The 25,646-nt window shown below is 43.7% G+C and overlaps 5 protein-coding genes across 6 annotated transcripts in view; 3 read left to right on the top strand and 2 right to left on the bottom strand.

Moving 5' to 3' along the window:
- LOC6607577 (transcription factor mef2A) overlaps positions 1–17,204 on the top strand; it is a 63,766-nt gene extending 46,562 nt beyond the window's left edge. For both annotated transcript variants that reach the window (XM_032722075.1, XM_032722076.1), the window contains 2 exons: positions 13,192–13,720; positions 13,867–17,204. In XM_032722075.1, coding sequence (XP_032577966.1) covers positions 13,265–13,720; positions 13,867–15,708 — 2,298 coding nt within the window. In that variant the 5' untranslated portion in view covers positions 13,192–13,264 and the 3' untranslated portion in view covers positions 15,709–17,204. The remainder of the gene's footprint in view (positions 1–13,191; positions 13,721–13,866) is intronic.
- LOC116801582 lies at positions 110–238 on the top strand. Its single transcript, XM_032722078.1, has one exon. It carries the CDS (start codon positions 110–112, stop codon positions 236–238), a length of 129 nt encoding a protein of 42 aa, XP_032577969.1.
- A 1,144-nt stretch (positions 17,205–18,348) lies between the features above and the next one.
- On the bottom strand, positions 18,349–20,287 carry LOC6607575. Its single transcript, XM_032723536.1, has 2 exons — positions 19,814–20,287; positions 18,349–19,755 (listed from the first exon to the last, which is right to left on the bottom strand). Exons 1-2 carry the CDS (start codon positions 20,285–20,287, stop codon positions 18,394–18,396), a joined length of 1,836 nt encoding a protein of 611 aa, XP_032579427.1. The 3' UTR covers positions 18,349–18,393.
- A 265-nt stretch (positions 20,288–20,552) lies between these two features.
- On the bottom strand, positions 20,553–22,974 carry LOC116801736. The gene is made up of 3 exons (XM_032722947.1): positions 22,546–22,974; positions 20,677–22,009; positions 20,553–20,569 (listed from the first exon to the last, which is right to left on the bottom strand). Exons 1-3 carry the CDS (start codon positions 22,972–22,974, stop codon positions 20,553–20,555), a joined length of 1,779 nt encoding a protein of 592 aa, XP_032578838.1.
- On the top strand, positions 22,050–23,388 carry LOC6607576 (kunitz-type serine protease inhibitor nigrescinin-4). The gene is made up of 2 exons (XM_032721374.1): positions 22,050–22,180; positions 22,234–23,388. Exons 1-2 carry the CDS (start codon positions 22,069–22,071, stop codon positions 22,509–22,511), a joined length of 390 nt encoding a protein of 129 aa, XP_032577265.1. The 5' UTR covers positions 22,050–22,068; the 3' UTR covers positions 22,512–23,388.
- Positions 23,389–25,646: the final 2,258 nt, after the last annotated feature.

Genomic DNA, 25,646 nt, shown 5'->3' with positions numbered 1-25,646 from the left:
TAATTAAACATTTATCAAAATCAACGCCGCCTCTCAGGGCCTCTCCACGATAACAGCGAAGATCTGAATATATTCGAATATATGTGTTTACTCGTACCGCCAAAGCTCGATGACATTTGGGCATTTTATGAGCATGACCACCATTGTTTCTGGCTCTCGGGGATCGCTTAACTCTTGTCATTGTACTAGTCAAAGTACCAATGCCGCCGCACTGAGAGTCTCTTGGCCGAAATCGTAAACGAAACCGAAAACGATGCCACAAATTCCAATTTCAATTCCAAGCTGCGACTTGGATACAGACGTGGACGTCAACATCAGTTCGCCTGTCGTTCCGAAATGAAAAATGCTCAAAATCCGACACAAAAAACGAAGAAACACTTTGGCTCGTTATTCTTGGCCTGAGTTTTACTTTTTTTCGGGGCTCTCGTTTTTGCCTGATACGAATTCGGACTTGGACGTGGACGTGGATGTGGATGTGGATTGCTTGGATGTTGTTGGGCATATCGCTCGACTTGGCCCAGCACTTGAATTGCACTTGAGTGCTGTAAATATTTTTTAAGGCTGCCAGCCAGGAGACTTGAAACCGAAACGAATCTCGAATGCCCTCCCTGAAGGCAGATGAGCTCCGAAAACTGAGTGGAGATGAACCTGGCTTATTATGAGGTCAGCGGCGGGCTTTTGAAGTTCTCATTGCCGCCTGTCAGCAGGTCACTTCACATCGATATCTATTGACAATGTTGGCCAGGGGAAAGCCAAAATATGTCTGTGTTGGCTTGAGATTCTACGAAAAATAGCAGATATCTAAAACTCATTTAATAGAAACGTCTGCGATGTTCGTTTTATACAAAATTACATTAGCTAAAAACATTGTATTTATTTCGAAGAATATTGCCCATCAACTCCACTTGGTTAGTGAATCTTACCCCTGAAAAATGAGTTTCGCTTTTTGGTTTTACTTTTTACCTTTCCGCTGCTCCTGTTGCTTGTTTTGGCTTTGTTGTAACTCTTTCGCGTTTTTTGGCAATTTGGGTTACATTGGCTGCTGTCTGAAAAATTATCTGGCACTTATATTCACGCTTAATTGGCATTTTTTATGAAACTCGAGCGTGCTGAAAAGTGCAACAGCAGCGGTCGCCGTACAAACAAACAAGCATTCGTGCTCTTCTCGACTCCTTGGCTGCCCAGTTTGCAAGTTTCCCCAAGTATCATCGGATGGAAGTCGGTGTCCCCTGTTTTCTGACAATGACACTGGCACTCAAAATCAAAGGAGAAAAATCAATTTAATGAGCAAAACATGCAATAAATTACACTGGCGGACAAATGAATTTTATTTATTTAATTTTCCTCCTTTCAACTAATTAGATCACATATTTTTAAGAAATTTGCCTTATTTTTCCTTTATACCACATGCGTGTTTGTTTTGTTTTGGTTTCGTTCCGTTCCGTTTAAAGTTCGAACAGGAAATGGTTTTAATAATTTGAATTTTATTAATTCGATATTGAAGCAATTTATTTATCTGCCTCTGCCACGGTGATGTGTCTGTATTTTTGGCAAATGACAAAACAAGTTCTCAGTCTTGACCTTTTGCTGGTTATACTTTGACTTAATGCTATGCAGATTCTAGAGCTGTGGTGTGTTTATTGCTTCACCGAGATTGTCAGGCAATATGTCAGAGTCAGTGCCCCAAACTGGACCATCATGCCAAGCCAGAGCTGAAAGCCCCAGTAGCAGCCACACAAACTGTAAGTTGAGGAATTTAAAAAGGCATTCGGTGGCGATCAATTTATTTGACATCAATGGCAGGGGCAAATAAAAGGCTGCCTAGCTCCGGTTATTTGTGGTAATCAAAATGACTGATGAGCCAGCTCTATAAACTGGTTCGCATCTATTGCCCAAGCGTGGGCGTTTTATTATCTTAGCCAGTGGTGGTAGCATGAAATTAGAAATCTTTGATTCGATTTTAAATGCAAATCGATTTCGATCGGTGTATTTAAATGCGTCTAATTCGTTTTGTTTTGTCTTAAGCACGAAATCCGAAATATTTATATTGATTCCTATTTGGTAGCCGTCCCGCTGCGAGGGACGGACACCACTTAATGAATGGGTTCGCTTGGGAAATTCTATCGGCAGTAGTCGAAGTCGAAGCCAAATCCATAAGCTTGCATCATTGACAAATCGCCGAACAAAGACTCTTCGAACACTTTACCAGCTTAAATACTCGTAGATTTGGCTTAAGTCGCTGCCGCTTCTCAAGTGATAAATGATAGTCGAATGTGACTTGGCTTATGGCCTGCGTAGTCAACACGTTGTGAATGAATCGCTTCCGGCATGAATGGATTGGAATCTTGGACTGCCGTTTGGCGATCATGCCAGCCTCGAGTGCTGGTCCATCTTTTTTTTTTTTTGTTCTCGAGTGCAATCGACGGCGTTTGTTTCCAGGAAGATTTGTATCAGAAACGAACAGGGATCCAATTGGCGGATATTTTATAGATTTCCCAGAACTTGACTGACGTCTTAAATGCTTCGAACTCAGTTTGGTAGTAGTAAGAAAAGATTAGCAGCGATGAATATAGTATGGCGTCTTTATATGAATCCTCTAAGAAGGTTTGAAAAACGACTGACTGCTAGTAAGTATACTGACAATAAAAATTCTAATCCATAATCTAATATTTTTTCCTTAATTGTACAGCAATATTCTGATCCCAGAAAAACAGTATTAGAATAGAAAAGGAGCCATGAAAGATTATCATTATTAAAATCCCTGATAAAGGCCTCTTCACAATCGAGTGGCTCTACTTCCGAAACAATTTTGTCATTTAACGACCAATACGAGGAGTCTAAGGGGGCTCATCATAAACTGAAGATCTCCTCTCGATATCGAGCCACCCGAGAATCTCGGCAAGCGCTCCCAATAAATTTTCGCTATTGGTACATAAAAATTTGTCACATAAATTACAATTTGCGTGCCCCTGTCGAGTGGCCAACAACAAGAAGGCGCACACTTGTCACACACAGATACGCTGGCCAACAAACACACTGACAGCTGTTGGCATTTTGCAATGGATTTGTACGCCAGCCGACCCTAATTGCCATTGAGTGTTGTCCCGGGCAAACGACTAACACTAATTGTGCGTACAACTGCAACTACAAGTCCACCGAACAGCTCAATTTGCATCTGATCGTCTGCATTTGATCGTCTGAGGTGCACTCCCGTTAGAGGAGGACATATTCAAGAGGGGGATTTCAGCATTTAAGCATCTTGCGAGTCTCCGCATTCTGGGCAATTAGTCTGGCCAGGAGAGGATTGGGAGGGGTTTCGCAATGGAAATGGAGTGCAGGCATAAATGTCAGCTTCAATTTGGACTGCAATTAAAAGCGGATGGGGTAGCACGACTGACAGATCACCGGGGCAACAGCTTTATTTGCAGATTCATTTGCTGGCCACAAGATGAATGACTCTGCAGCTGCTGGCGATAAGCGAACACGAAAGCCGAGTTGGCTGATAAACGTCGAGAAAGTAAGGCTGGCGACTTTCTTTTCTTTTCAGCCGAGATGTAAACTTCTTGGACTAGCCGAAAACAGCAAAAAAACACATCTCAATTGTAATTATTGTATTGATTGTGCAAAATTCGGGAATTCGGGCGTTGCTCATGCAAATTATCGATTCGATTCGTTTCGATTTCGCGTCTGGCACGAGTTGCTTTTATAATTAAAATGCAGGCAAAACGGGAAAGAGTTGCGGTCAGTCTGGGCTACCTCAAAATGTATAAATTATGCAAAAAAGGTATTCGAACGAGAGAAACAAAATAAAAAAAACACTGAGACCTTAAAATTCATATTGTTAGCAAACGTGGGCATTGTTAGACGCCTAGCCGCACCGCGATTGGTCCACTTAAAGTTGGCTCATTAGCATGTTAGGCACACGCCCCACACCGCAACACACGCCCCAAAAAAAAAAACCGAGGGAAGGAAAATATCAAACAGCAGGTTGAGCCTCCCCCTGATAATGCCCAAAATGCCCCAACATAGTTATATAGAGTTATCTAGCCCATATTGCCGATTGCGGTGGCTCGTTGGGCGCGATGCTGTGGCAATAAATCAAAATTATTATCCACACATTTGACTTTTTAAGGCAGCGCATGCATTTTGGCCATTTATGGCCGCCTCGGTTCCTGCTTGCCCGATCCGTTAGCGTTGCTAGTCTCTGGCCAACGGCCTTTGAAAGAATGCCATATGCGATAGATACTCGATGGTAGTCCAAGTAGTCGCAGTTAGCCCCGTACTCCCGTGCTGCCATACTCCCGTAGTCATCGAAACAGTGGCGCTGGCATTGGCTTATCTTGCGGACGCAATCTGCGACCTGGAGCCGGAGCTGAAAACCTGGATCTGGCCGCATTTGAATATGACGCACGAGTGAGCCAACTAGGGTGTGTGCCTCAGTTACAGGCAACTATCCGCAGCAGCCAAAGACCCAGTGCCAGTGGCCAAAAGCAAAACCTGGCTTTGCTTTTTGACTGTGACTTGCGGTGAGCACGCTTGATTTTCGATCGGCGATAAGAAATTTATAGTTTCGGCTTAAAAGGCATTAGAGTGTAATATATTTAAAGTTTGGCATCGTATCTATATAGCTACATATATTAAACAAGTAAAGGAGGCTCTGGCACCCCATTGTTGCCAAGGCATTCTGCGACTCGGCCCGTGGGTGTGTAAATCTATATGCAAATATTTGCATGCCCAGTCGCAATACAAAAGACTTAGGCAACGAACTTGGCTACCTAGACCGCTTGTCATAAAGTCATGCGGCAAAAGAAGTGCGAGCAGCACAGCGCACTAAGACCATATTCTTTATAGATCAAGTACATGCAATCAATAAGTTGGGGACCGCAGAGTTATGGCCGATTTGCACGGTGTCTGGCAAATCGAATAAAATAAATTGGTAAATCTATAAAATTAACGATATGTTTTTCTTGATGAATGGAATTATAAGGTGTTCGGTAGTGGCTTAGGTAAATTATTTAATTGACTTTCAATTGACTTTGCCATCTAATATAACGTGCTAAATGGATACAAAGAACAGAACCCATTAAGCTTTACATATAATAAGGCAAAGTCGGAAAAAAATGTGGGAGTATATTATAGAACCATTATAATAAAATCAAGTGCAAAGTTATTAAATCGATTATAGATTGATCTTGAGAAAAGTCTGTCAGCACCCTTGGATTAAGTTCTCGCTTGCTCTTTCTAAATACCAACTATAAGTTTAAGCTTAATTTCCGAAGAACTTATGGATTGACTATGTGGCCCGTGGGATATTTCCCTCAATTAAGCGGTCTGGCAAACGCAATCATTTTCTTAGGCCTCCCTTTCCCATTCCCAAGCACTTAATCCAACATAATCCAGCTATAACCATACTTACCAGACGCGACAAACTCTTGCAAATTCATTTCTATGCAAATTTCTAGTTTCCATTTGGATTTTTTCCTGGAGTTTCACTTTCAATTTGTATTTGTATGGTTTTTGGTGCTTTTGTCACAGTTTCGTTTCGTTTCTGTAGGTGCATTGTGTATTGTATGTTCGGTTCGGGGTATATGACAATGTGTTTGGCTCGATTCGCTTCGCGTTGAGTTGAGTTTCTTTTGTCTAGCAGCTGAAATTGTTTTATATGGTAAAATACAATTTGTGCAACTGGCAAAAGCGACAAACAACAACAGGCTAAGCATCCTTTGCTATATATTGAAAGTGAAGTCTCTTAGCATATTTGCAGCATTTTCTGTTGCTGTTTGTAGCTGCTGTTTTACTCTGTGAAATTTGCATATTTGCGCACAGCTGCTTTTTTCTATTTCTCCGGTGCTTTTCTTCACTTGCCGCTGGCTGCCTCTTCTATTGCATTAATTTTGGCTTCTTGTTGCCGTTGTCGTTGTTGTCTTCGTCGTGGCTAATATGGTTGCTGCTGCAAATGTTGCACTGATGTTGCTGATGCCGTTGCTGCTGCACCAGGCAGTGCTGCTCTTTTATTGCTCATGTGCAGCATTTGTCGTTGGTTACCACATTCTGCAGCTCAGGCGGTTTGTAATTAATGGTTAATTAATTGAAACGAAGTAGCTGACAATCTTAATGATCCGTAATTTGTTATTATGGTAATTTATACAAGCAGCGGCAACAAGAGCAACACCAACACACTAAAGCCTCTGCTCTCTGTGGCTGTTGTTGCTGTTGCCATTGCCCTACTGCTGTTGTCTTGTAAGACATATAGAAATAAAAATTCATTAGCTTCTGAGCTGAGTGAGTTCGGATGACGGCGACAATTGTCTAATTGCAGTCACGAGCAATTTATGTACCTCGTTCAGCTATGAGTTATACATATCACCATGTCCGCTATATTTATATATATTTATATCGGATCAAATCAGATCGGCTTTACATATATGGCCAAAGCAACGCCCACAGGTGGCCCTAAGAGCCGGGCCATAACAATAAATTGTGCTTAGCCGTGTGGCAGAGCCAAAAGTCAGCGAATAATGTCAGAGCCAAGAAATGTCAGACTGATGGCTGCCTGGCCTCCCACCCATTTCGCCCACTCCCACTCCCACACCCACTCCTCCCCTTTTTTACAAATATTTTTTTTCTAGCTTTTGTTGCCACCGGGAAGATGAGCACGACTGGCGAACAACAAACAACGGGCTAGAAATTTGCATCTTGACGAATTTAATGATGATGATGAAAAAGACGCCACAGAGGGAGAAATCATTTCGATCGAGGCAAATAAAGCGAAAAAGAAGAAACTTCAAGGAGCCCACAGACAGCACACGATGTTTGTTGAAGGCATTTTGGGATGTGGGAGTGGGAGTGTTGGATGCTGCTGCCGTTCCCGTTGCTTGGAAAATATTTATGAAGATGCCTTTTGGGTGGCATTGCGGAATGTTTGACGTTGGCTGTCTCATGTCAAGTGCTGTGTCGTTTGATGGGCAAGTGAAAATATTTTCATTGCACTCTGACATGACAGCCAAACAAATTACTGGGTAGGATATTACGGCTCTTTTGGTGTGTACACACACCTATGAATGCCGCCAAACAGCCTGACCGGTTAAATGGCAATAATGAATGGCAGTCAGCCTTCAAACTAAATACATGGGAGCGTCACCCTTTGTCTGTGCTGATTAGCCAGAATTTCTGGCCAGTCCTGGCCCGGTCTCCTTTGTTTGGCTGCCAAGTGGCGCCTGCAGCGATCACGTCACAGACTCTCCGACACAAAACAGCCAGAATTGTTGGTTTTCTTTTCGCCAATTTGATTGTTAGCCCAGAGCTCACGATTTGGTTTCAATGTCTTCGACGGCGGCGTCGGTGGTGGTGGCTCGACTCTGCTCGTTTGGCTAAATCAATGAAGTTATCATGATTCCGGGCAGAGGCGTCTCACCACGTAAATGCTTTAATACTTTAATTTCTATATATTTTCATATCAATCCAATTTGGCTGTCAAAAATGTTTGCTCACTCGGCGGGGTGAACGCCCACCCACCCCAAGACATAATCAAAAAATCAGGAAAATATATCTAAACTCAATTAACATGTCACGCTTGGGCAATGAATGCAGTTCTGTGTTTCTTTCCAGATTTTGTGTTCAAGCTTTTTGTTTCTGGTTTGTCATTATTATGTCGCCAGTCAAAAAGCCAACTGAAAGTAAAGGCTGCCAAAATTCGTGCGCTACCGTTTTACAATGACTTAGAACAGCAACAGCAGCAGCAGCGGCGGCAGCTGAAAAAATTAACTTGTTAAAATGCAAATTTCTGTGACTTGGGGGGCTGTCCGTCCGCTGAGTTCGGCATTTAGCCTTGTTATTACTCTGGCATCGGCATTGAGACCGTTCGTTCCCGTATTGATTTTGATAAATGACCCCGCTCCAAACAATTGCCAATCATATTTTTCTGGGTTGGGTTCTGACTAACCGACTAACTGGCCCAAAATTGATTGAGCGCTGCACTAATTAAGGCATTAATCACGTGGCCCAAGAGAATGTATGACGAGCCAAAAAGTTGGTTTACACTCTGAAAAGTAGCTGCACTGATATCTAGAACGAGAAATACAGATTAAAGAATGTTTTACTTGTAAAACGTGGTGGAACCATGTATTTTGCTGAGTGTAAATGCTGGCGTTGCACTTAAGACGCTGTGAAAGTCGCAGGCGGGCACACGAAAATTTTCACCCAAAACATCAGCAGGGGGGCTGCCGCGAGAGTGTGGGCCGCCAAGATGGACATGTTCTGATACAAGTTTCATAGCAAATTTGAAATTTATTGTGCCATGTTGCGACGTTGCAAGGCACGACAGCAACAGATGCAACAGCAACTGCAGCAGCAACATCAGTTGCAACAGCGGGAGCAGCACCCACTGGCGCAAGGCCGTTAGGCACTCTCTTGGCCTTATTTGGTGGACAGTATTTATGCAGATTCGCCGCGTGGGTGGCACAACACTTTCTACTTCCAGCCTGCACTTGCCAATTTGCATTCGTGGCAGCTAGCTGCTAGCTGGCTGCCCTATTGATTCGTGGCTCTGATTGCCTTATGAGCTGTCTGCTTGCTGCCTAATGCTCACATAATGTTTATGGTCAAACATATAAATGAAGGAAACGATCCTGAAGGAGCAGCATCATTGCATCCGACAGTTGACAACAGCGGCGGAAGACTGCGCATGTGAGTCCAAATGTACATAAGTCGTAATGTGGCCAAGACGCAAGAGCGGGCCAATCAGCAACATCTTCGTTAGCTGGCTGCCCCTTCATGCAGTTGCTTTTACGGCTTTGTCATTAATCAAATGGAATTGAAATGCGCCGCGTGTACATCACACGCCGTTGTTGTAGCTGTTGCTGTTACCGCCGAGCAGCGCCCATTTGGAGTTTGCCATTTTTGCGCATTTTAATCATGCCCGTCTCGCCTGTAGTTATTTGGCGTTTTTTTATACGCCTGGCTATGCCAAAGAGATCTGCGCCAGCTGATAAAGCAATGGCAATGCCGTTGCCGGTTGTTGCTTGTTGGTTGTTGCTGCTAACTGTTGCCGGTTGCCGCTGCACTCAGAAAAAACTAGTACCAAATTTGACATACTTTTATATCCGAACACATTACGCTTAAAACATTCTCAACACATTGAAAACGTATTCCCTACAATATTTTAAGAAAGATTTCTATAATAAATAGATAGACCAATCATAACTTATCCTGCAGAAAACATATGAATTTTGATAAATGTCCAGTTTTATGCTCAGTGTTCCTCAACGCCAACGCAGGCAGCGGCCAAAATGATTAATACATCTTGATGCGATTTGGTTTGTAACGCAGGCGCAATAAAAACGCGACTTTTGATTGACAATGGCAGCAAAAAGCCTGAGATGCCGGCCGTTGATTACTTCATTAGGCGGGGTTCGAAAGTTGCCTAATGCAACGGGGAGAGGACCATTTGATTCAATTATACATTTGCATGCAATTGAAGCATAAGCCCAATTCACTGGCATCCCCATGCCAGCTGCAGCCGCATATTTTCTTATCAGCCACCAGTTCGCTGAGCTATTGGTCAATTGGTCAGCAACTGACTACGAACAGCAACTACTGGCATATCCGGCTCTATTTGGTTTTTTGGGGGCAGGCTCTCAACTGGTGGGCGATAATTATCTGGCTGAAAAATGATCGACTGCCTTATGGCCAACTTGGTCTCACTTGGCTAACGATGACAATTTGCGGTGCAGAAATTTGCAGCTGCAAGCTCCCGTGCGTGTTTGATGCGTTTTACGAGCGGTCTTCGAATGGGTTTCGAAATTTATGCGTCGCTTGGGAATTTAGCAATTTGAATGTGCACAGTCGTTTATTATTGATAGTCAACATTACGATTACTCAACAGGCCATGCAGGTGAATCCCAAAAGTATGCAGCAGAGTCAAGTTCAAGCTGCTTTCTTCATCATTAAATATGTGCCAGACGTGATTAACCCATTTTTACCCGCACAATTATCACATTGTGCACGCGCACACACTGCGTATACGCAACGCGAAACGCCCCATCGTTTATCTCAATAAAAGTGATTACGAGTCGATGAGACGACGACTGCCGCTTTCCACTGATGGCTCCATTTTGGCCAATCGAAGTGCAATTTGATTGCGGTACGTGAATCAACTTGCCTCAAAGTCGCCAACCAGCAGGTTTTTCCATTTCCCCACCGCCAGCCACAGCCACATTGTCTTCCTTTGCGCTTTGGTCTTCTTTTATGAAATCAGGCGAATTATTTTAATTGATTGAGCCACCGCTAGAGGGGGTGCTGGTGGTGCGGCCAGGCGGTTTAAGTATAACTACAACTGGTTTCGGTTTTTATGCGCACGCATTTGACGATTGGTAATTGAAACTTGTTAGTGAAGACATTAAAAAATCGTTTAGCACGGTATTTGGGTTAAAAATGCGTGGAAAATCGTGCAGTCAAAGCGACAATATCGCCAAGAAAAATCGGCCAAAGCAGAAGCAGCCAAAGCGTGTGATTTTCATTGATTGTCTTGAAAGAGTGGGGGTTAACTATAACCAAGCAAGCTGGAGAAAATTGTGTAACCGCAATATAAAAATTCCTGTACATAAACTAATCTCAGACGATGGCTGCCTATTGACTACTGCTGTTTTCCTTGCCATTTTTTTTTTTTTTTTTTTTTGCTTGACGCCCGCAACAAAGACGTAGCTTATGGGACGCTAATCATGGCCGGGCTAGACCAAAGAAATTGTGCCGAAAATTGCCACATTTTTGCACATATTTCTTAAGCATTTGCCTTTGTCTACCGCAATTTACATAGTCGAATAAATCATGGGCTGCCTCGCTACCAAATTGTGTGAATAAATATGCCAGAGAGCGAGGTTAATTAAAAACATTTAAATTATTGAATCGTTTGTTATTTATGGACCATAATCGAATACCCCCACCGCTCTAACAGTCAACCCGAAACATAAAACCCATCATGCTATCATGTTTTTTAAATGATGCCGCCTCAGGCTGTTTGCATTGGCCAAAATGCGCTAACAATTTCTACGATTACGATTGCGATTACCATGCAGCATCAGACCCCCATCCCATCCTATTCACCATTCGTATTCGAATTCGCATTCGCATGCATCTTCATCATGGCTTTGGCTGGGAAGATGCATGTGCCCGGCACATGCACATCCACATCCAGCAGATACGAAGATATATCCATGGCGACCACGTCCATGATTGGCTGGCCGCCAGTTATATGAGCACGTCTCCTTTGGCTCTATAGCTGACTGGCTGACTGGATGGCTGGATGGCCAACTTTCTTTCTTTCCCGACTCGGTCCCGCATCCAAATCACAATAATCGTGCTCAAATTAGTCAATATTTGAGCGCCAAAATGCTCAAACAAAGGCTTATTATTTTATTTCATATTTTTTGCCCGTTCTGTTTGGCGCTTTTCCCCGCTGCTGGCCATAAAGTATATATAAAGTAATTTCTGCATTTTAAACATGATTATTAAGTAAACTACTAGGCAGACCTCGGTGCCGCTGTCAGTTGGCAGGCAAATGACCACAAATGATTACGCAGCGTTTCGGTTTTGGTGAAATTTCATTTTTTTTATTGTCAGTTTTTTTCTTTGGAGCAGCGATAAAGGCGAGGGAAAAGCCGGGAAACGAGCTCACCTCGAGAGCCTTAAAAATGTTAACTGGCCGCTTCCCAAATGGCCTGCACTTGTTGGCCAGCCTTTGCCTCCTTTAAGTGGCCCCACCGATCAGGTGTTGATGCTGCTGACCAACACGTAGAAAAATAGGACTATATTGTACAAATACACATTATGATTTTCAGGTTTTAAGCCAAAATGAATCAATTATGTATAATGCCTAATTTAGTTTAAAAACCCACTTTTCACAAAAAATTAGGCGAACTTTAGCATTATAAAAAACGGGCTTAAACTACTTTAAATATTTTAAAATAATTATTTAATTCTTAAAAACCCATTTAATTTATCTTATGAAACCTTTGATTGAGCATTTTAAACAATCAGTGAAAACAGAATGTTATTCTCAGTGCCTGCTGCCGTTTTCGCTATTTCCAGATTCCCCTGCCAGTTTGATTTCCCCTCAGATATTGCACTTAAAAGTTTCTACAGCAGCAGCATCTGAAATATTTTCCAACAGCGGCATTTTCTCTACGCTGCTCTGCCCTTATCTAAAGTATGCAAGCCAGCTCTACGAGCCATGCAAATTTGTTAAGTCATTTTTGTTTGTGGTTCTCACGCTGCCAGGCCGTAAGGTCCATTTTTCATGCACACATAAGCCCAACCGACTGGGAGTCAGATGGTTTCCATGTCGGTGTCAGTGTCAGTGTTTTGGGGTAACCAAACCACAAAACAAACAAACAAAAAAAAAGGAGTAGAATCAACTTGACAATTTGAACATTTGGCACATTGGCCAGAACACGACTCGGGGGTACGTTTGCGATACGCTAACTGAAATAACCACAGACATACAGTTCGATCACCTTAGGGGTACGCCCGATATGGGCTACACGGTAGCCAAGATATATATATATATTTTTTTGCAAACTATTCTAAATGCCGAGCACTTGCCGAATCTATGCAAATGAAACAAGTCGAGAGTGAAACAAAAAGTGCTGGCCAAATTGTGGAAAAAACTGTCGCAGCGACAGGTTGGCAGAATTTGGCATTAGCCAAAAGTCCGAGAGATTTACGAGTCGAGCACGCCAAATGTGTTTACACTTTGTCACCCTTCTGTCAGTTTGATTTATTTGTTTGCAGATAGCCGGCTAGCTGGCCAGCTAACTGGCTAAGAGGCAGAGCCGGCCGAGACTGCCTCAAATTAAAATGCAAGTATGGCCGGAATGCAGGCTCGGGCCATGTGGCTAGAATAAGCGAATGCGAATGACTGATTGACTTAAGTGGCCAACTGACAAGTGGCTGTAATCAATTGGTGTGACTTTTAATGCAGGCCAGGCCCCAATGCGCGTGTGTGTGTGTTGGAGAAATTGAGAAACCAAAACCGAAATCGAAACCCGAAGCGAAATCGAAACCGCTGTAAACAGGTGTATGGGTATTTTAAGAATTTTTCACTTAAAATAAAAGCGGGAAGAATGTAGCATACAAAGTCCTGATAAAGTCGCGTTAAGAATACAATAGCTAACTTTGCTATCTTCTCTTTTCCAGCATAACCCCTTAACTTGGATTTAACCAGTACCTGGTTCTTAAAGGCGCTACTCTGGCGCTTCAAGCTCAGCAAATGATCGGCACCGAGGATATGTCCGCAGCGGCTGGCATGGACATCAGCGAGTCCTTTCGTGCCGAGGATCTCTCGAAGGCGGACTTCTTTGACTTTGTGACTGGTCCCGATATGGGCATCGGCATAGGTGTGGGCGTGGGCGTGGGTGTGGAGTCGTTGGGCGTCAGTCTGCATCAGCAGCAGCAACAGCACCACCAGAACCACCAACAGCCGCCCCACAGTCATAACGGCCACAACAACAACAATAATAATAACAACCACGTCCAGGTGGTGCACCAGCCCATTACGTCGCAATCCCAGCAGCAGAGCCTCTGCGGTGGTGCGAGAACCAACAGCAACAACATGATCCACGACGGCGGAGGCGGTGGTGCAGGCGGTGGCGGTGGAGTCGTGGTGCCCGTGGGCAACCGCAACGGCACCAGCAACGGTGGCGATCCCACGTTACAGGGCTACGAGGTATGCTATTAAGTTAACTGCACATTTACAAACAATTCTTAAGAACAAAATATTAAAAAAGATATTTTTAGATACTATCAGAAAGTAGTAAATTGTTCTAGTTGCAACCACAACATTCACTCCAAATCATCCTACACTCTTTGCAGTTTTGGCACCAGGACAAGGACAACAGTCGCCTTGACTCCAACTCGATTTTCGAGGACCTCGATCGCTACTGCTGGCAACAGCAGTCGGTCACAACTAGCACCAGCAATGGTGGATCCGCCAGCACCAATCAGCCCAGTCCCACCTCGCCGCAGGGTCACCTTCAGCAACAGCAGCAACACCAGCAGCAACAGCAGTTGCAGCAACAACAGCAGCAGCAACCGAATGCGAACAGCTCGTCGGCGGCTTCCAGTGGAGCGGGAAGCAGCAGCGACACGATCAGCAGCCTGGACACCACCGATGGCCAGATCTACACCCTGACAGTATTAAATGGAGGCGAGCCCTGGCTGAAGCGCTCGGAGGCCGAACAGCTGCCCACTTCGCTGGATCTGGACAGTCTGCTGGGCAGTTTTCCGGGCTACATCAAATCAGAGTATCCCTACGACGATAGTGGCTTTAGTACGGATGGCAAGGATGTGATCGGCAATGGAACGGATGGTCTCAGCAGTATTTCCCAGGCACAAAACCAGGGTCAGCAGGCACAACAGACGCTGCCCTCGCTGGTCACGGCCATCTCGTTGGCGGGTGGCAATGATTTGGGCCAGCAGTTGGCTCAATTCCAGAATAACAACAACGACTGGCACATGGCGGATCACAATACGGAAACGGAACAGAGCACGGCGGAATCGCTGCTGCGGAGTGCCCTGCAGGGAAAGGGTTACGCCAAGGGTTTGCACATGCAAAACGGTTTGACCATGCCGGTGGTCAAGGATGAGGACATGCGGCGTTTGCTATTTGCCGATGAGGCAGCCGCTTTGGGCTTTGCGGACTCCACTTTGAGTGCCGCCCAGATGTTCGACGAGGCCCAGGGCATCCATCTAAGTTCCCAACAGCAGCAGCAACAACAACAGCAGCAGCCACATAATGGGAATGCCAATATTCTGGTGGACGATATGTTCCTATCGCTGGAGAATGCCTTCAGCGATGATTTCGAGAAGATCAAGCGCATCGCCAACGAAGTGCAGCAGTTTTGCAGTGCTGGTTCAGCAGGAACACCAACTCCCGGGGATTACGTACCCTCCAATGATGTGCTGATGCAAATCTCACCCAGTCCGGCAGTTACATCGGCCGGTCAGTTGCAACCACCGCAACCTTTGAAGCCGGAGGTCAGTACCTCCACATCACCCACATCGGCGGTGGTGGCTTCCGCCGCCAGCAACCATGTCCGCTCCGGCGGAGGTGTTGTCAAGGCCAAGAAGGCGTACAAACGGAGCAGTAGTAATAACAATAATCCGAACGTGGCCAACAACAACCAGAGTAGTGGTGGCAATCCGCTGATAGCAGGCAGTGGAAGTGGCAGCTCCTCGTCGAGTGGCAGTGCCAGCAGCAGCAGCAATAGTCCGCCAGCCAATTCCGGTGGCAGTTCATCCTCCTCCTCGGGCAGCACGCAGCGAAAGGAACGTTCCCTACACTACTGCTCCATTTGCGCCAAGGGATTCAAGGATAAGTACTCGGTGAATGTGCACATACGCACGCATACGGGTGAGAAGCCCTTCGCCTGTTCGCTTTGTGGCAAGAGTTTTCGGCAGAAGGCTCATCTGGCCAAGCACTACCAGACGCACATGACCCAGAAGAACAATGGAAACATTATCAAGGGAGGATCCGGCAAGCACCAACGATCGAGTGGATCCTCGGCGGGATCGGTCAGTGCCTCGCTCAACCAGCGGCAACAGCAACTTGGTGGAGGAGTGGTGCCTCCTTCGCTGCCCGTGATGATCAGCAATCCCAATACGCCACCTGGGGGAGTGCTGCCACCTGCCAATGGACTCCTTGCCAATCGGTAGTGAGCACCGGCAGCGGGGATTCCCCCGTTTTAACTATTTCTTGTTCCTTACTCACAAATTACAATATACACAGATACACACACAAATGAAATGAAAGTGTAGAAAAACTATTACTACTGTTAATACCTAAATACTCGTACTCCCAAACTCGAATTTATGAATGAATTCCTATTTCAGCTTTCTGTGCAATTCCTATATGCCCACACACACTGACAAACACACACTCGAAGCACTTCCAAATACAATACTCAACTTAATGTACATTTACTCAAACAAATTAAATTTAAATGTGCCAAATTTTGAAGATTTTAATAACTAAAGTTAAACTAAAGTATAAATAGTTATGCTAGGCGCGTAGAAATAGAAGTGTAACGAAGCTAATGAAGCAATTCCACGAGTGGTGATATCAAACAGAGGCCAAACGCTTCCTTGCAAAACGATAAAGGGAATTCCTTAAAGAAATCCCCCCAACTAGAATAATTACCGCCTTTGAATTTTCGATTTATATATCAAGTTTCCTGATCACCCGCAGTTCTTCAGAGTCTTCAAGTTGCCCAGCCCGATGCGTGTTTCCTGTAAATTAAAAGTATTTGTTTTCTTAGTTGCTCTGCCCAAATTAGCATAAATTTGTTTGCTAGTGTTAATGTATATATTAAATATACGCGTTCATAATGTTAGTAGTAGTATTTTATTAGTTTGTAATGCCAAATATTTGAGGGAGGAACACTGACCTGAGGCACTAAATTCGAAACGCATCCTCCGGAGCTCATCCTACAGCAATTTCCCGCTCCTTTCTCCTTCAAGGATCTCTTTGATCTCTTGGGCCGAGTGTTAGCCAACTTCGAAGGCATTCAGCATAAATAAAAGGGGGGGCACAAGCATTACCTTACCAACTACTTACTTTTACACACCATATGTTCAGCAAACTCAACTTGCACTTGCCATTATTTTTGTATTTGATAAACAACGCAACACACAAGGCGCATTACTAAGGCGAAATTCCCTATAATTAAAGATAACACACCACATTCACCCAACTAGTGTATTGTTTAGGCTAAGCTAACTGATAAATCAGCCGTAGTTAGTGGTTAATTAAACTGCCAATTATTTTGTGATAGTTTTTAATGGACAATAGTTTAGATTACGCAAGAAATATCTTCAATGGTGTTTGGGTTATGTACCGTTTTTAACGATTTGTTATAAACTGTGTACACTTTGCAATACGAGTATTTTCTGCTAATTTATTGAACTTCATAGTTAATGTACATAGAGAACGATCCTTGTTTATATCCAAGCCTAGGCTAAGCCACGCATTGAAATCTTAGTTAAATCTTTGTTAGTTATTATTTATGCACACACACACACAAACATGAAACACACATACATACACACACTCCACACACACACCATCCATCTGCAGTTAAGTTTTGCATTAATTTTTTTAGTATTGCAAGCATTAAAAATAAAGAAATCTAAAACGTTTTATTGACAATTAAGATGCGCCCCGTGTCCGCTGTTTGGGTCCGACGTGGGTTAATTAGTTTCAGCTCGTTACGCAGATGGCGGATGAAGATGGCAGATGGGTCTGGCCGAGGTCTGAAATAATTTTCTCCAATAAAGGAGCTGAGTGCACACGAAAGCGCATGCAGCTGCGCATGTCAACAACGGATCGCAACAACTGCAGCAGCAGCGGCAACTGCAACAGCAGCATCAGTTCAGCAGCAGGCGCATCAGCAGGCAGGCGGCACTTGTCAGTCAAAATCAAAGTACCCGGCCCCAGACTGCCGGCATCGTTTGGCGGGGGGCTACAAATGCGTGCCATCAGCGTAGATTAGAGAAAATTTTTCACTTCACGATCGCTGAAACACGACTTGTGCACTGCAAAAAAAAGGGTGGGTATTTTCAAATTTCCATAACTATTGGATTCTCTAAATCAATGCGGTAGCAGATCATCTATTTAAGAGCGAATTCTTCAGTGCATTCATCGGAATATCGATCATTTTTCCGAGCAATTTTTGAAATTATTAACAAGTTATAAAACAGTTAATAAAATATTTCGTTTTACTAAAAATGGTTATCCTCTCAAAACTGAAAGGCATCATTAGCGTATAGTGCTAGATCTTGATCAGCTTCAGCCCAAATGATAGTTAACCATTTTTACGTCGCGTGTACCGCTGATGGTGATGCCTAAACTGCCGGCCACTTCGTTTGAGATCGAAACATGTCGATTAGGGAATTTCAAGAGGCGCCAGTGGCCGTCGCACAGGTGGCTAACATCAGCGCACCTTTGGGGGAGCTCAAACACACTGGGTATTCGGTGTTCAGTGTTCAGTGTTCAGCTGCCACTGCGGCAAGCACGCGTCTTAATTGCTTTTGATGTTGAACTCTGAGCCGACGAGCTGCAGTGCAAATATTTGCACAATGGAAATCGGGAACATTCGATACCCGGAGTGGGATATGCGAAACGAAAGGAAAGTCATATTTGATGGCTAGACAAATAACCATAAACCAGCTGGAGCTGTGAAACTACACGAGCCGTAGTCGTTACAACTACGAGCTCCCTTCGTTTAGGTAGCGGGCCTTTACAACTAACGTAAATCGATTTATGTGTTTAGTGTCTTAAACGATAATTTTACGCATATTATGGGTTTTAAACAAGCCGTACGCTTTGCCACGAAACCCTTTTTATTTTTGGTTCCGTTGCATAAAATGTGTTGGGAAAATGGTTTTAGTTTTTAAAGTGTGCGCCAAGTTTTCCAGCAGCCAAACTAGCAAGGATAATACTACCATAAAAGCATATCCATACCACACATACTGTAGATCCTGAATCTGCATGGCCCTGAATTCACGATGAGGACTCAAGTCCACAAAGTGCATCTCCCCCGCATCAATCAGTTCCGAGAAACCGGTGGTTATCCAGTGAAAGTAAAGTCCTGTTTCGGCCAATTCCATGATCAACTTTTGCACCGGCTCCATAAAAACGGAGTTCTCATGCAAGGGAAATCCGAAGGGTATATTATTGAAGAAGCAAAAATCGTCGCGTTTTTGGAAAAGTGGTCGGGAGAAAACCTTTTGCTGTTCGTTGATCAAAACCCATCTACTGGTGGTTATCATGTAACCATATCTCGTGTCCAACGTGTCACGAAGTGCCAAATATCGATTGAAGTCGGGTTCCACCAGGAACATGGTCTCGTACTTCCGAAACTCAAGGAGACGGCCAACAAGCTCTGCATACTCGGGCTTCCACGCTACCACTTTCAGTTTGGAGGCCAAAATATCATCATACGTTCGTAAGGGCGGCTGCTTTGGTGCAGTGGTCACATAGCTGGAGAAATAGGAGTTGTACCAGGCGGTGATCAGGATGCCCAGCACACAAATCTCCTGATAAATACCCCGTACAAGAGTGGGAGCTCGGAAAACTTCCACGAAGGATTGTCCCAGTACTCCTCGCAAGCAGCTGTCGTGGAGCAGGAACTCACTGATGTTAGTTGCATAGCCATGGAAACGCAAAGCGCTGGCCAGGAGACAGGATATCATTACCAGGGTACCCAGGGTTAGCAGGAAAGCAGCCAGCTCAAAGACCCTTGTATAATACTCAAATGGTGGCACATCCGCCTCCACCGGCAGCATGACGCACCAGTTCATTTGCTCGTACGGATAGCTAAATCCAAAGGGGGGAATCGTCGGAAAAGTCAAGGATATGGATATCTCTACGGTCTCATTTCGTACTGCTCCAACCGTTTGCATCGATGGAGCAAAGTCCAACGGATTTTTCGCTTGCAGTGGCTGCACAAACTTTACATTGTACTTTTGCTGAAAGGCCGTCATAAAGTGACCCACGGTTCCATCATAGACCACATTACCCTTCTTGTTGCGGTAGGCAATCATACGCGGTGCCGTTCCTCCAAGAATCACAGGCATCTCGTAGCCATGGAAGTTCCTAAGTCGATCGGGAAAGATAGGTAGAGGTTGCAAACTGGGCTCATAGATGCGCTCTTCTATTTGTAGTATGGGAAAATGTGAGTATCTGTAGAAGGTCGAGGTAGTCTGTTATCCAAAAATAGAGAATATTATACTCATGACTTCTTAACTTCTTTACACCCACCTCGAAGTCCTGGAAAACAACGATCACATTCAATAGTTTTTTACGCCAGCAATTCCTAAACAGTTCGTATAGAAAATCAGTTGACGCCTCCGATTGGACTAGAAAAATCACTCCAGACGTGGTCATGTGCCTAAGATTCGCGACCAGAGCTGTGAGCAGACCTCTGTGTTCGTCCAGATTTGCATCACTCATAAAACATAGGGTAACCAGACGTCTGCTAATGCTGTTGTGCAAAAAGTAGCTCACATTTTCATTGAATTGAAGAACCGGCACTTGCACTTCATCCATAATGTCCTTCGTCAACGAAGTGCCGTTCCAAACTTGATCCGACAGACTAAAGTTTCTATTCTTCATGAGCAGCACGTACTCAAAGTCCGATTCCAGTTTCATCGTACCCAGTAATTCAATTACCGTTGCGCCACTGACCAGGCTAATCAGGCAAAAGCCGCCCAGGATCCACTTTGGGCAATCCATCACGATGGTCGAGGGACAACTGCATGACACTGATTGATGCCGCTGCAGATTTAAAGGGTTGCTAATGAATCCGCCGACGACGTAGCTAATGGTTAATTCCAATTAGCAGCACACGTTAACAAGTCGCGGACGAAAAAAGAAAACCAGAAAACATTTCCCAGGGGATTACACAAAAACAGCAGAAATCACCTCAATCAGACAAGTTTGGTTGGAAAATTAACACTACACTCAGGGAATGGTTAATCATTAAAACAATAACAAGTTCCTATGCTTGTAGATATACTAAAGAAAATTCTATAACAAACTCATGATAAAGATTTTATTTTAATATGTGACAAAGATAATAATTTGTTATATCCTTAATTTAAATATTTTGGTTTTTACGCAACAAAATATATATTTTATGTTCTGCCTCATCTTATGTCGCCAAAAACAAAATAACTCAAAAAGAAACACAATTGTGGCCAAGCCAAGCATCCATCCCACAAAGCGCCAAATCTGTATCAAGTCCTCCACTTTCATGGCCCGAAATTCCTTTGGATGACCTCGATCCTCGAGTGCCAATTGTCCGGCCTTGATCATTTCCGTAAAGCTCATGTCTCTCCAGCGACTCAGAAGTCCCGTCGCAGTCACATCCAAAATGAGGCGATCAAAGGGTTCCTTAAATATTGAATTTTTCACCATGGGAAACACTATGGGAACGGTGTGAAAGACGCAGAGGTCATCCTGCAGGCTAAACAATGGCGAACTGAATACTCTCTGCTGCTCCTTCATCAGTGACCACTTTTCCATTGGCATCATGTAGCCGTATTTGGTGTCGAAAGAGTCACGCAAGTGCAAGAACTCTTTGTAGTCCTCTTCCAGCTGAAAGATCGACGAGTATTTCTCCATGTTTTCCGAAAGGAACAGGAGCATTTCGTACTCCGGCTTCCAAATCACTATCTTTAATTTAGAATGCCTAATGCTCTCATAGCTAGTGAGCTGTGGAAATCTGGGGGCACTGGTCACAAATGTGGAGAAGTACGAGTTGTACCATGAGGTGATCAGCAGTCCCAGCAAACAGATCACCAGATACATGGCCTTTATCAAGGCTGGAGCTCGAAGGACCTCGTAGAAGGATTGAGACAGGACTCCTCTCAGACAGCTGTCATGAAGAAAGTACTCACTAAAACTGACTCTATATCCGTGAAGACGCAGAGCCATGGATAAAGTCAATGAAATCAACACCATGGCAACAATAGTGACCCCAAATGCCATGGGACTGAATACCATGCTGTAGAGCTGACTGTGAGGTACCTGCTCTGGTACTGGCATCATCAGGCACCAGCTCATCAGTTCGATGGGATAAGAAAATCCAGTATATGGATGTTGGGGATAAATAGCACCCAGAGCTATTTGGACACTACCATTTCGCACGGCAGCAATTAAATCACGGGCCGGAGAAATGGCAGACTCATCGAAAGGATGTGGTTGAACCAATCTGCAATTATAACGCTGTTCAAAGCTCTTCATGAAATTACCAACAGGTCCTGAGAAAATCAGTTTTCCCTCCGAATCACGATAGACAATTAGTCGGGGTGAAGATCCACCCAAGGCAATCGGTAGCTCATAGCCATGAAGATTTTCCAATCGTTTTTCGAATAATACGGTGCTATTGTCCAAACGCCTCTCGATAAACTGCAAAACGGGGAAAGGAGTGTAGCTGTAGACAATCAAAGACTCCTGAAAATATTAGACAAATCCCACAGGGCGTGTGATTAATATTTCACAATGACATTTGTATGTTTTCAACACATCAAAAACAAAAAATAAATTATTTCACAGACATGAATTTGCTTCACCACACTTTGATTTTCTTAATAGGCCTCAGGACTTCTGTGGCACTCAGACATGGTAAGTTATGTTTATAGTTTAAAGAGTCCTACATAGTAAAACTTTATTTTAAGAGAGATGTTCGTTCATCGCAAATCCTGGTCCTTGCAAGGGACATTTTGAAATGTTTGCCTACGACTTGGAAAACAATGTATGTGTAGAATTCATATACGGTGGTTGCGGCGGAAACCCGAATCGTTTTCAAACTAAAGAGGAATGCATACTTCTATGTAATGCTTTAGCTGATGAAGACGACTACCTTATAGTTGATACTGACAAAAATGAACAACAATATATAACCACATTGTCAGAAAGTTCGGAAATTACCACGAAAAGAGAAAACATTAATTAAGTGGTTATTATTTAAGTAATGATTTACAACTTACCATAAAATCTTGAGCAATGGCCACGACATTAAGTAGCTGATGGTGCCAACACCATTCCAACAACGAATTTACTCGAATTGTCGATTTCCTTATAACCAACAGCACTGGTTGTGTGTTTAGCATACGTAGATTGCGATACAAAATTTCCAGTATGTCTTCCGGTGAATCGTTAACAAAAGCTATTGTAAGGACATTATGTGACGGATTTTCAAGCAAATTATAGGTTTCCCTAGAGTGTTCTTTAATTTGAAGCACGGGAATAGGAATTTGCCACAAGGTATCCAACCAAGTCGGATCGAAGTTGCCCAAAAGCAGAACATATTCAATGTTAAGTTCACGCCTCAGTTGATGAAGTAAATTATGATAGGAGCAATCCCCGCCAGGACAAAGGAGAACAAAGGCGACTAACAGTAGGTGCGACTGACCCATGTTGAATGTGGAAATGGTTTTCCACTGCCAACTTATATGTTGTCCTTTCAACTGCCAGCAACGGCACCCATGGGAGATGAGGTGTCGCGACCAACTTTTTATTTATTTAACAGTGCAATTAAGTTGACACCTTATTGTAATTAAATAATATACATATGTGGCTTAATTTACACATTCTAATTAACTGAACTGTGTTAGGTATTTCAATGTACCAAACAATAATGCCTACAGCTTTTTGGCACGTAATATTGATTATGCCATGAAAATGTTACAATAAGCCTCGTGGTCATTTTAAAAGGCCACTAAACCGACTAACGATCCCACTAGTAGCACGCCTCCATTTCCCAGCATTTCCTCCTGTGATGAAGACGTTTTCACACAGGCTTCAATAAATTCAAAAACTAAAACCGCCCACATAGTGATTTGGTTTTTTAAAGACGACTTAATTGGGTGTTAAGTTCCCATCTACGTTCATTTATTGGTATTTGGTATTTGATATCTGCTATTAAATATAGTTATTTCAGTGGCGTGTGATGAGTACTAGGAAAACAGTTGGTAGCCACCAGATTTAGCTTTAAACTAAAAAGTAAGGATTTATGTGAATTGGATATAAGATGAAGAGCGAAGATTGTTTTGAGTCAATACTAAAATGCATATCATATTACACTTTAAGAGTATAATATCTTCCGAGTCTTAACTTAAGCCCTATTAATTTTTCAATCATTGAAGTTTTTACAAATCCATAAAGAATTAATTCCATTGAATAGCGAACAATAGCGAGACTAAATCGAGGCACAAATCTCATTCATATGCGATCCGCCTGACAGATGATCGCTCTTAATGATGCTGCCAACAACAGCATCCACTCGGCTCATTATATTTTTCAAGCAGTTATATGTTTTGGTGCACTTCACTGGATTTGGCTGATGCGTCAGCACTTGACCCGCACTCAGCCCCATCTAGTTGAGTCCCCTCGGATCATCCTCAGCCTCCTCATCCTCCAACTGCTCCACCTCGCAGCTCCAATACTCCGATTCCCAGTCGTATACTCTGTCCCCTGCTGTTGTCCGCCAAATGGAGTTGACGTTGACGTAATGCCCCGCCACTTGAGTAAGTCTCACTCACTCACTCACTCGGCCTTTTTTTGGCTTTTGTCATTTCTGGTTGCTGCTTCTGCTTTTTTGGTATTTTTTTTTTTTTTTTTGATGAAGTGCATCATCGTCTGGGGCTGGTCAATTAGCTGCACATTCCGCGTATCTCGCACAAAAAGAGTGGCAGCGTGGAAAGCTCAACATGGCAGGGTTGGTTTCTCATTTTTTTTTTGTTTGGAGGTCACGTGGAGTCTTTAATTGGCTGGCCTGGGTTGCGTATGCGATGTCAATTTAGCGAGCAGAGTCGGAGACCCAAAGTTCATAAGTGGCCCCAGCGCATTCTTATATAGTAATCTTTTGCAATGCAGAAACTTCACTTAACCCACTTGCAAAACATGCCGACTACTTGTAAGTGTATGTATTTACTACAAGAAGTAAGTTTTATTGTGATTTTCGTATTATTCTGTATATAATAACTAGTAGTGCAGAGAAACTAAAAGTTTCTTGAAATCGTTAATAATTTATCAACCTCAGTTGAATACATCAAAGAGCCAAGGGAAAAGTTTTTATGATTAGTTGGCATCGTAAAAGCGATAACTCATTTGCATTGTGAGTCGACCGACTCCGCGGCACAGATCGCCCCAAGTGTCCTTACTCCTGACACCGGCAACCTGGTAATTGTTTCTGAACCCCCAAAAACCAAAAACTTCCTAGTCCGCTCTGGCCGAGATCACAGCCCCTTTCCATTGGGATTGAGGCAGAGACACTGCCCCAGGAAAGTAACTCATATTCGGGTATGTGCTGTAGAAATTCACAACTGGAACCGTAATGCAAGTGATCGTACATCCGACTCTTTGGGGCCTTTTGTTGTCCAGCTAGTTGTTCAGTTGTACAGTTATTGTTGCTGGCCACGAGACATGCACGAGCCAACTGTAACTGTAGCTCAACCGGAAAATCCCCCAACTCCCTCATAAGCAACAGCCAAAAACAAAGACAGACTCAACCAAAACGGTAGCCTTTTTGGGGGACGGGTCCCGACATAACCAGCAGTACAGCAGAGATTCAGACCAGGTCTGCGCTCAGGTCTGGACTCATTGAAAAGCGAAAGATGGCCAAATGGAAATGGTGAAAATGGCAAAAGGCCAAAAGCGGACTGACAAAATATTTTCGCATATGATAAATGGCACAGTTTAAAGTAAGTCGAGCACTTGCAATTGTACACGTACCCGAGCACAATGTAAATTTCCACCGAGCGCTGACCATTTGGGCCAGTTTTTCCGCAGCTGAAGCTAATGGTGCCACACTAAACATTGCCACAACCATAATCTTGTCATTTTTCGCTAGGTCGCCTAGCTGCCCGAGAGCCTGATTTATGAAAGGGCCTCATAATTTAGCACAAATATGGTCATAACTTTTTGGCTTTTACTTTTTGGAGGCTAGGGAGCTGCTAATGAAGCGGCATCGCCACCATCCGCCGCCAGAAACCGAAAACCAAAATCTGGCAAAAAAGGAAAAAAAATGCAAGTTGAGGCGAAACAAAAGCGCCCAGAAAACTTCCAGCCGAAACTCATTTAAGTGGCC

Source organism: Drosophila sechellia, chromosome 3R (genome assembly GCF_004382195.2).
Source record: "Drosophila sechellia strain sech25 chromosome 3R, ASM438219v1, whole genome shotgun sequence".
Lineage (NCBI taxonomy): Eukaryota > Metazoa > Arthropoda > Insecta > Diptera > Drosophilidae > Drosophila > Drosophila sechellia.
Note: the sequence above shows the minus strand (reverse complement) of the source record. Positions and strands in the feature narration are given on the sequence as shown.